At 38.5% G+C, this 11702-nt stretch overlaps 1 protein-coding gene and 1 long non-coding RNA gene across 2 annotated transcripts; both read left to right on the top strand.

Annotated features, from left to right (window-relative positions):
- Positions 1–601: 601 nt before the first annotated feature.
- On the top strand, positions 602–10432 carry RBP4 (retinol binding protein 4). The gene is made up of 6 exons (XM_051981676.1): positions 602–714; positions 822–954; positions 1068–1207; positions 1518–1624; positions 9184–9396; positions 10166–10432. The coding sequence occupies exons 2-6, from the start codon at positions 844–846 to the stop codon at positions 10177–10179; spliced, it is 585 nt and encodes a 194-aa protein (XP_051837636.1). The 5' UTR covers positions 602–714; positions 822–843; the 3' UTR covers positions 10180–10432.
- LOC127551706 (uncharacterized) lies at positions 1632–7254 on the top strand. Its single transcript, XR_007951157.1, has 2 exons — positions 1632–2316; positions 5538–7254. It is a non-coding gene; the product is annotated as an uncharacterized LOC127551706 (long non-coding RNA).
- Positions 10433–11702: the final 1270 nt, after the last annotated feature.

The following is an 11702-nucleotide window of genomic DNA, read 5'->3' as shown; positions in this document are numbered from 1 at the left end:
TAATAAAGAGCTCTTTTGCTGAAATTCTTCTAATATCCTTCATAATTTACCCTCCAGTGGGAGAAGGAAAACCTTTCACAATATTAGCTCCATGGTTACTAATATAATGAGGACCACACTGATTTCCACAGGGTCTCTAAAGATGTAATGCTCTGAGGAATCGTTTTTTCTTCTGCAAGGGTTGCAAAGGGTCTTCTACCACTAAAGTCAAGACCCTGCAGATACAGACCAGGTTATGATTGAGCATAATTGTTGAAAAACTGAACTTGGGGTCTTTAGGCTATTGCTGGGCTGCTTCCTATTCTTCCCCTCCTCTTCTCCCCCCACCCCTTTCAGTTTTAGCAGCAGCCTCGAGGTTCCAGCCTCAGGATTGAGGAGGTTTGACGTCCTTCCCGAACACCCTTGTGTGTGGCCTGGTCCCAGAGATCCGAGGGACTGTGCCCCCCAGAAGGCGGCGGCAGACAGAGGACTGTTACATAGGCTCAATCTCCGCGAGCCCCCTACCACCTGTTGGGCAGGACTGTGCGCGCCCCCTCCCCCAACTCCCGGGTCGCTCAGTCGGTCGGTCTTTCACCCTGCAAAGTTACGAAAGAGCGGCCCACCCCGGTGCTATAAAAGGGGCGGCGAGCCGCGCGCCTCCGCTTTGGCTCTGCAGTCGGCCACAGCAACCTCGAGAACCAGCCGGACGCTCCCACTGAGCCGCGCAGCATCTGAGTGAGTCTATTTCCGAGCCAGCCCCTGCGCTCGCCTCCCGAGAATCAGGCAGGCAGGAGGAGGGCACAGCCGTTCTGCTGACGCCCCCTTTCCCCTGTGCCCCCCAGGACGGACCTCAGGAGCAGGAGGATGCAGCGGGCCTCGGTTCTCCTGCTGCTGCTGGCGCTGGGCGCCTGCAGAGCGGAGCGCGATTGCCGCGTGGACAGCTTCCGAGTGATGGAAAACTTCGACAAGGCCCGAGTAGGTATCAGCACCGCCCCTGAGCCCAGCCCGCCCGGGACCCCGTTCAGAGCTGGGCCAGGCTCAGCGAGTGCTCTTTCTCCCTCTCTGCCCCCTCCCCTTCTCCTTTACAGTTCTCCGGAACTTGGTACGCAATGGCCAAAAAGGACCCTGAGGGGCTCTTCCTTCAGGACAACATCGTCACCACTTTCTCTGTGGAACCCGAGACTGGCAAGATGAAAGCCACGGCCAGAGGCAGAGTCCGCCTTCTCAAGTTAGTCTCCCAAGAATAGCTTTGCACTCTCCCTTGGCGGGGTCCGAGCTCTGTGCTCTGCGCGCCAGCGAGTCCTGCGCGGGTCTGGACACTGAGCCCCGCGCTCCGAGCCCTGCGCCCTGCGCCCTGCGCTCTGGCCGGCGTTGCGGGCAGGGCACGCTTGTCCTAGGCATCTGCCCCGCGATCTCTCCGCCCTGGTGCTGGACGGTGGGTGGTGGTGAGGAGGTGCTGGGGTGGGCGGAGAAGGGACCCAGAAAGGAGAGTGCGCCGATCAATCTTGATTCACTCTCCCTTTCTGTCTCCTTTGCAGTGACTGGAACGTGTGCGCAGATATGGTGGGCACCTTCACGGATACAGAAGACTCTGCCAAGTTCAAAATGAAGTATTGGGGAATGGCGTCTTTTCTCCAGAGAGGAAGTGAGTATTGAAGTGGTTTGACAGCCAAAGATCCAGGATTTGTGGGGCAAGGATTCAGCACTCTGAATATTAATATTACTCCTCGGGGAAAGAGTTAATGATGAGCCTGAGATTGGAAGTGGATGGGAAACTTGAGAAGAGGGATTGGCATGATTTCTTGGGAGTGCTGTCAGGTTTTTGGATTATTCAGACCGTTTCCAGAACCCTTAATCCCACACCAAGATACAGTTGCAGGTGGGAGACTGCTGGCCAGTCGTCTTCCTCATCCACTACATCTTTAAATATGGAGAAAGCACAAGTTTACCTGCTTTTCTTGGAATATCATGCTAGTTTAAGGAGTCACCCAACAGTGTCTCAGAATGATGCCTTAAACTGTATTTATTTTGACTATTCACATTTACTAAATGAATTCTACATATCATCCTATTTGATGATTCCACGAGGTACTTCAAACAGGTATTATTCCCATTTTATAGATTTATAAAGTGAGGCTTCTAAGGATTAAAAGAGCATTCCTAAATCACACAGCTGGGAAGTAGCAAAGCTAGGATCCTAGCTCCTACCTTTTGATTCCAAGCTGAATAATCTTTATGTGGGAGCATCTCTACCAGCCACTTACTAATATTCTCATTCCCCTACTTCTTGCCTAGGCTGGCCACTGAGTTAGTGATACAGGGAAAGGACACTGGAAGGTATCATTATCTTATCTTTGTTTTTTTCTATAAGTGATCACTTTTTAAAAATAGGCTTCATGTTATCATAGCTGCATTCTCTTTAATGTATTTTTCTGTATACTGTTATCAGTGGATCTTGAATTTAGGGTTGAATTAGTGTGCCTTGCTCAGTACTGAATGGAAAATCACAAAATCATAGACTTTTTGAATAGGAAATGATCATAATGATTATCTAAAGCAAATAATATGTTCATTCATCCAGGGATATGGGGGATAGACCCCTGAGTCTGGAGTCAGGAAGGTGTTTTTCAGAAATATCCAACTCTTCAAGGACCCCATTTTGAGGGGGTTTCTTGGCAAAAATACTGGAATTGTATTTCCATTTCCTTCTCCAGCTCATTTGGCAGATGAGGAAACTGAAGCAGACTTAGAGAACTTGCCCAGCATCACACAAGTGTCTGAGGTCAGATGTGAAGAAGGTCTTCTTGACCTGATTTTAGCTGTTTGATAGGTGCCCCAGGCTGTATTAACCCTGTTTTCTTGACAATTCTTGGACATTATCTTCTGGATGGATCTGCCTCTTACATTTTCATGTCTTGTCCTTTTTTATAAAATGGAGATTCATCTAGATGGCATAGTGAATAGAGCACTGGGTCCCCAGCAGGACTTGAGTTCAAATTCAGTCTCAAACACTTACTAGCTTCAATTAAACTCAATTGTAAAATGTTGTTAATATACAACACTTACCTTGGGGGATTGTTGTGAGAATCAATTAAGATAATTCTTGTAAAGCCTTTAGTACAGTGCTTGGCACATGATGGGTGCCATATTTCCTTTCCTATTTAGTATCATCCCAGTATTCTAAAGTTACTTTCCAGAATAAATGCATTTGGAATCTGTTTTATAACTTACTATATAGTAAGGTGAAAAAAGTGCTGGCTTTAGAATCCAAGTACCTGAGTTTGAATCCCAGCTTTGTCACTTACTACCTGTTTCTCTCTGTGCCTCAGTTTCTCTTCTATAAATGAAGGGGGTTGGACTAGAAAGCCCCTGGAGTCCCTTTCAGTTTTAAATCTGTGCTCCTTAGGTGTCCATCAATCCATCCATTAGACAAGTTCCTAAAAAGTTATGTGTTTGATGAAAATATATATATATGTATATATATATAAATTAATTTTAGCAGTATTTTACATTTTTAAAAAAGAAATGCATTCCCCAAGGGAAAGAAATTTCATCTTAAGAAATAATGGAAGCACATTAAATAAAGTAGGAAAACTTTAAAAATAATTCATCTAGGAAATATATTTAAAATGACTATACATATCTAACCTATATCAGATTGTTTGATATCTTAGGGAAGGGGGAGGTAAAGAAAGGAAGGGGAAAATTTGATATTCAAAATCTTACAAAGATGAATGTTGAAGATTATCTTTACATGGAAATAGAGAACATAAAATACTATTAAGTGAAAAAAATTATACATATAAGGAAAATTAAATTTTCTAATAAAAATGAATTATGACTAAAATTCAGCTGAGAAAGTCTGAAATGAGAAACATAATACTATTGCAAAAGTTATGCAATTCGAATGACTTAATCATTAATTCCTCCTGATATTAGTAAGATACCACTAGGCACCAGAAAATATTAAAAATGTAGAATCACAGATTGATAAAACTGACAGGGACTTTAAAGATCATCTTTTGTGTTCAATTTCATCATTTTTACAAAGGATGAAACCAAGGTCCAGAGAATTTTTAAAAATTATTTCAAGACCACACAACTTATTAATAGCATATGTTAGTATAATCTTAAACCTGAGGTTGGTGAACTTGGTTTTTTTTTTTTAATTTTTTATAACCATTTCAATATAATAGATTTCCTTTGTAATTCTATGTGTTTATGTATTTAGCAACATTATCCTGCTAAAAGCTCCAGAAGGTTCACCAGATTGTCAGAAACAAAAAAGTTAAGAAGCCCTATAGTGGCACTTGAGTCCTAGAATTTGAATTCATTCTTTATATAGATGGTTCCCCTATTTTCAAGCTGAATGAAACCCCCTAATGAACTTTTGTGTGTTTTTGCTTTCACCCCCATGGGTTTTGTTAGGTTTGTATTGTCTCAAACACTTTGTTTTTCTCCTTAGTGAAGAGAGGACTAGACTTGGTGTCAGAAAGACCTAGACTTGAGGCACCAGCTTAGCAATCTTGGGGAGATTACTTAATGGGGCTTAGTTTTTTTCATCAGTAAAATAGGCATTAAGCATGTTTGCCCACTTTGCCTCATAGGATTTCTATGAGGAGCAAATGAAATAAAATCTATAAAATGCTTTGTAAATCATAAAGCTCTATAAAAATGTGAGGGACTTTTTTTATATGGTTTATTTCTTTTACTTATTTATTTTTCCTTAGGTAGGATGTTATGGTGTGGGAAGAGTGCTGGATCTGAAGCCAGATAACCTAGATTTAAATCCTGGCTCTCATACTTGCAGTTTGACCTTTGGTAAATCAAGGCCTTTAACTTTTAGCTTATCATGCTTGGCCTCTGACCTTTTGTTTAACAGAGCCTTAATTTATCTATCATCAAATTGGGGGAAGGGTATTGACCTAGATGATCTCTAATAACTCTTTTCATATTTAAATTCTGTAATTCCCAAGACATTTAAAGAAGGAATATCTATATCACTGAAAAAATTCAAATACTATTATTCAATCCTAAAAATTAATTCATTTTTAAAGGTAAGATGCAAAATGCTCACCCCCCCCAAAATAATCTGGTTTGCAATTACATGTTTCCTTTAAATGAATACTCTGGCATTTTCCCCTCTGAGTTAAATGTCCTTCTATACATAGAGGACAAAGAACCTTCCTCTGTTCCTGTCCCAAAGACATCATGTTCCTATTGAGTTGTGGCTAGAGTTTTGAATGATGGGGGAAGGAGGTAGAAGGAGTATGAATTTCAACCCTTCAAACACTCCAGCCCAATTGATCTGGATAATTGGGTTCAAAGTATTTTCTTTGCATTTTCTAGTCAATGCTTTTTTAATTTTCTGAAATTTTTTTTTTTTTGTCTCTGTACACTCTGGAGTAAACCTGTTTGAGAAATCAGAAAAAATCTCAATCACACTGTTTGCTGGATTGACTTGACTAGTTTTTCTGGGAGAGCAAGAAAATGACAATCAGAATAGCTACACCAAATTGTGTATGAACCAGCTGATACTTTCCCTTTTTGGATCTAAGGAAACCAAGAAGCAGATTTTCCACCGTTCAGGCCTTATGTCATACCACCAATTGGGAATCAGCTCTCTGTATAGGAAAATATCATGTAGACTACTGGGACAGTACAGATAAGCATCTATAGATGAAGTTTCGATGGGTTATGCAGTCTGTTCTTCCTTGAATATCAGTAAGATTGTGGACTTGGTCTGTCAGTGGGCCATGAGCAATTCTTTGCATTGAGAACATTCTTATAAAGATGAGATTTTTACCAAAAGTTGTTACTCTGGCATTATTACTTAACACCATCACTGAGACATTAAACTGAAAAGAAATGGTCAGGGGCAGAGATGGGAAAGAACTCTCCCTCTTTTCTGTGGAATAGTAGGGAATATATTTAATATCAGACATAGGCATGCTATACTTGCTTTTTTCTTAGCCTTTTCTTGGTCATGTAGAAGCATTGTGTTGCAGTAGATGGAGTGAAAGCTTTGGAAAGCCTGGATTAAACTACTATTTCTGATACATACTGTCCATATGACCCCAATCAAATTAATTAACCTTTTAGTACTTCTGGAAACTCTAAGACTCCAAACTGCAGCGAAGACACTGATCTCTGTTGATAGGGGAAGTTCCCCATGTCATTGAAATCACATGTCTTGCACCTATCTTTTTTCCTTGTTTCAAGAGGAGGTTTCTTGGTTAGATAGCTGGATGGGGTGACATATCTAGAAATGACTATAGGGTAAAAACAAAAAAGCATCAATAATACTTAATTAAAAAAGAAAGGCTCATGAGGAATGTGGTGGAGGTAAACCAAATACCCTCTCTCCTTTTAAAGTCAAGAACAGTCATAAATTTGACATAACCAAATGTGAAAAATAAAGTATATTTTGGTCCCAGAATTTTGTATTTTCCAGGTTATTTGGGAAAGTTCACAAAGCACAGGTCTGCTGAGCTATTCAAGCTTGGAAAGTTTATCTAAATCAAATGTCAAAGAAAAATCTTTACCTCCATAAGAAAAATCATTCTCTTTTATGAATCATTCTAAGAAAGTCTTCAGGAGAGAACAAAGCAGAATTCTGTGGGGCATGGAAGGAAGTAAGACTCATGCTCATGCTTTCTATTTTTGACTCTGTGGCTTAATAACTAATTGTGTGATCATTGGTCATTTCACAGATATCTACCCGTTCCTCCATTAATAAAATGAAAGTAACTTTATTGAACAGAAAAGTTTGGGATTTTAGTTTAGAAAAAGTAGTCAAAAATATTTACTAAATGCCTAGTATTATATATGTCATGAAAGACATTCATTATTATAAAATAGAGCCTTTTAGTTCCAATAGACTTGTAATGGAAAGTGTCATCCATTTCCAGAGAGAGAACTATGGAGATTGAATATGGATCAAAGCAAAGCATTCACTTTTTTATTGTTATTGTTGTTTGTTTGTTTGCTTGCTTTTTTCCTTTATTGTGTTTTTTCTCTTTTGATCTGATTTTTCTTGCATAGCATGACAAATACAGAAATATGTTTAGAAGAATTGCACATGTTTTACCTAAATCAGATTGTTTGCCATCTTTGGGGAGAGGGGAGGAAGGAAGAGAGGGGGAAAAAATGTAATACAAGATTTTGCAAAAGTGAATATTGAAAACTATCTTTGCGTGTATTTGAAAAAATAAAGTACTAAAGATAAACTCAGGAAAGAAATTTTTAAAAAATAAAGTAGGGTCTTTAATGAAATTCTTTTTCCTTCCTTGTCTGGGATAGGAAGTATAAAAAGGTGGGCCTTGGAATTAAGTCCTGGCTCAGCCATGGGTTATTTCGTGACAATGGATTAGGATAAGACCACATTTTATGTCTAGAGGATTGCTATTTGCAGCTAAGGTACTTTCATGTAGGCCCAGATGGTCCCTAGTGTGTACAACCTGGGACAAAAATTAGGGACCATCTATGTAGATAACTCCCAAATCTATATATCCATCCCTAGTGGCTACCTGAGCTTCAGTCCTACATAACTCCCAGTTTCCCATTGAACATTGTAAACTGCCTGTGTCAGAGACATCTAAAACTCAACATATCCAAAACCTAATTTATTGTCTTTGCCTCCATATGCTCCCTTCTTCCAGATTTCCCCCTTTCTGCTCTATGCCTTAGCATTCTTTCAGTCTCCCATATTGGTGATGTTGGTATTATGCTTGACTCTTATTTTCTCTCACCCCCATCCCCCTCCAATCCTTTGCTAAATGTTACTTTTCTCCCTCCACAATATCTCTTGCATATGACCCCTTTTTTTCACTCCCACATCCACTATTTTAATTTAGTTTCTCATGAGAAACTAAATAATAATAATATTATTATTGCATTACATGAGAACCAACTCAGCAACAAGAGCAGCAACATAATGGAGTATCAATACTCAATGATCCACAAATAGGCCAGACATATTACTCATTTTCTACGGCAGATCCTGTTTGTAAGTTTTTATTGACCACCCATTCTACTTAGGTGTGAGGTAACACTGTGATCGTTATTAGTTTGTTTATTGCATCTAGTATATAGTCCTGCAAAAGCCTTTTAAAGTTATATACTTCAAGGCATTTAAAGTAAAATTCAATAGTTTTTAAATTGTGCTTCTTGGCCAAAAAACAAAAAGTGTGGGGCAAGGATAGCAAGTCTAGAGAAAGACAAATTCTACTGAGATTGGTAATTCACACTTAAAATGGGATGCTGATAGAGATCCTACATTTAGAGCCAGAAGGACCCTTAGGGGTCAACTAGTCCCAGATGAGGTCCAATACAAAGTCACACAAATAAGTGTCAGAGGTGGGATTCAAATCCAGTTCCTTTAATATGGGAAAGATAGGGGCCTTCAGGAACAAAATGGCATTCTTTCCCTTCCCATTCATTGTCAATATAATGTGGATGAGTCCAAAATGGTACCACAGAAGTAGGAAGAGGTATTAAATCAAGCTACTTAGTGTGGTTTTTTCTATATGAAATTGTGAATTCCTGGAAGATTGTATCAGTATTAAAATGTAAATACCAGACCACCCTAAACTGCCTTCTTTCCATCTCATGTCCTCCTACTATATCTGCTCTTATTGGTCTTGTTTCTTGGATGATCGAGCTGAATGAGCACTCTTATGTCTTACCAGATCAATTGACATTTCTTGCAACTATATGTAATTTTTTATACTTCTCTTTTTGGCTAAGATATTGACATTATCCAAAGGCAAATATCAAGTTTACACACACACACACACACACACACACACACACATCAACATTTGCTATTTATAATGTGAACATTTAAAGATCTTGCTCATCTGTGTTATAGGGCAACTTTATATAATAAATTGAAAATGGAAGAAGTTCATAGATAGACACTGAAGAAAATTCTTTGTTGTTTTAAGAAGCAAAATAAAATCATTTCCAGATTTTTTTCTACTCCGTAAAATTATTCTGAACTTTTTGTGGTCATAAAATTTTCTGAACTTATCTTGCTGACTTCTGAGCTAAATGAACCAAATCCCATTTAGATTCTCCTAAGCCATATTTGTATGCATCTGTAGAAGACTGCTGTTTCATTGTTAGGGTATCTTCTTCTTAACCTCACTGTTAAACTTGGTCCCTCACAAAAATATGACATCATCATTTCTTTGATCCTAGATGATGATCACTGGATTGTGGATACTGACTATGATACCTATGCACTGCAGTACTCCTGCCGCCTCCAAAACCCTGATGGTACCTGTGCTGACAGCTACTCTTTTGTGTTTTCTCGGAATCCTCATGGTTTACCCTTACGTGCTCAGAGAATAATTAGGCAAAGACAAGAAGAGCTTTGCTTAGGGAAGCAGTACCGAATGATTGTTCATGATGGTAAGTGTTTTTCCAACTTCCTCTGGATATATTCAGACAGTAACCAACATTAGCTTCAGAATTGTAGTACAGCATTTAACTTGGTGAATTATGATGAAACACTTGACTATTTCTATTAGACAGTGAGTTGGTAGTGAATCCTGTACAAATAAATGCAAGAAGAAAAATGGGGTTTTCTAAGCTCCCCAAAAATCTTAAATCTAAATTTAAGAATAGAGTTCATCGTGTTATTTTATATTCTCTATTGTCCTATCCTTGGAGGGGCTCAAGGGCTAGAAGGACACCAATACAATCAACTGAAATTTTTTTTAAAAATCAGGTTAGGATCTGAGATCACCATGGAGAGATAGCTTCAAATAGAAATGACTTTCCTTGGTCATTGTGGAGATTTTGTATATCAGAGTCCAAAAACAAGGCTATATTAATTTTTCTTAGTGTGCATCCCATGAGGACAAATATCCAAATAAAATGCAAAATAACTTTTTTTTGCATTATGTAAACAAGTGGTTCTCAGACTTTTTTTTTTTTTTTGCTTATGGCACAATATTTTTCTTAGGAATTATAGTGTACTGGGAGAATTAGGAGGCTTTCAGTCCAGGCAATTTTCAGCTTAAGCCAAAACTCCTCACAAAGTAGGGTGTCACAACATGCCCTGTGAGAGGCATTAATGGAAAAAGATCAAAATAAAGATTAAAGAATATCGTTTTGTAGGCAATTAACTCAGAATGTCATATACCTTTTAGTAATAACTTTTTTTTTTCTATTTCAGGCTACTGTGGTTAACACCGAGCAGTGGAAACTCATTTTATCACTACACCATAAATTTAGAGTTTCATTTCAAAATATCAGAAAACCCTCATTCAACCTTCAGATATATTTATCAGAGTTACCTAGTTTTGTTTCTGAAAAATAGAGAAACCTTTACCAAACATAAATTTATAAAGGAATGCATGTTAGTTGTAATAAAATGTATGTGTTTACTATCAGTTTCTTTTAAAACATTATTGAAGATAAAAATTTCAAAATGTCCCACTTATTCCTGTTTTGTTTTTTATTAATACTCAAATTAGAAGTGCTCACATCTCTTCTATGTAAGCACAGCATGGAAAGTATATTTTGATTCATGTAAAGAAATTCTTAAATTCTGAAATTTCTCAGCTAGAGACCTCCTGTGTGTGTCCCTCAGGACTGCTGAAGTTCCATACAAAATCCCACATGAAGCAGGGTTAATGGTTAATTTAAACACTAAACCTGGTATAGTCGAGTATTGCATTTATCTTTGGAAAACCTGATTTTCTCCACTACTTATTACCCTCTATGCAAGTTAATCAACTTCCATGGGCCTATTTGTTTACCACTAAAATGAAGGATTTGGAATACATTTCCAACTAACTCTTATGATTTTGGTCTGCTTCCATTTCCTAAAACAAGGTTTTCCTATAATTAAGCAACTGACCTTTAGCACTCCATAGGTGATTCTATGTTTCTGCCCAACTAGGAAGGCTGCCTCTTTAGTCTACATTAAGACCTTGGGCAGAATTCACTTACTCCCCTTCAATAGATTTGGAGATTTAGAATTGGAAGAAGCAATCTAGTTTACCTTACTCATTTTAAGGCTATGGAGACTGAATCCCAGAAAACTTAGGAGTTCAAGGTTACTAGTAGTATCAAAATTGAGCATCCAGCTCTTAACCCTAGAACCATTTCTTTTTCCATCATAAAAAGTAAATGAAAAACTTCCTCATTTCTCTCTCTTATTCAAGTAAACTCCCCCATATCCTCATGAACCCAGAGAACACACCTGTTGTGCCCTGATATGGAAGTGGGTACCAGACCAGACCAGAGAGTGGGGGAAAGGAATTGGTATTTGTATTAGATGTTTGTATAAAGATGAGAGGCACTCCACTCTTTCCTCTCTCCCTGGCATTATGATAAATAAAGGATGCCAGAAAGGGCTAGGGTTGGATTTCGGTGCTTTGGGGAAGAATATACTAAGGTGCTTAGATTAGTGCTTTGCTCAGGCAGATAGTACAGAGCTTTTGCCCTCCATGAGAGATGGTGAAAATTCTGCCTAAATCAAATTTCTGAGAGAATCTGCTAGACAGAAAAGCATGCCATGAGCTGATGTGCCAAAATTTGTAGAGGGCAGAACTCTGGAGAAGTATACTTGAAAGAAAGTGTTAACTCAATGGAACTGATGAGATTATCTAATTTACATATATTTAGTTCTTAGCATGGTAGTGTAATAGTTCTATAGTTGATGTAATTGTAATAGGGTATTTAAACTGGGGACAAAGTCAGCCACA

The sequence above is a fragment of the Antechinus flavipes genome, chromosome 2 (assembly GCF_016432865.1).
Source record: "Antechinus flavipes isolate AdamAnt ecotype Samford, QLD, Australia chromosome 2, AdamAnt_v2, whole genome shotgun sequence".
Lineage (NCBI taxonomy): Eukaryota > Metazoa > Chordata > Mammalia > Dasyuromorphia > Dasyuridae > Antechinus > Antechinus flavipes.
This window is presented reverse-complemented; position numbering and strand designations above follow the sequence as displayed.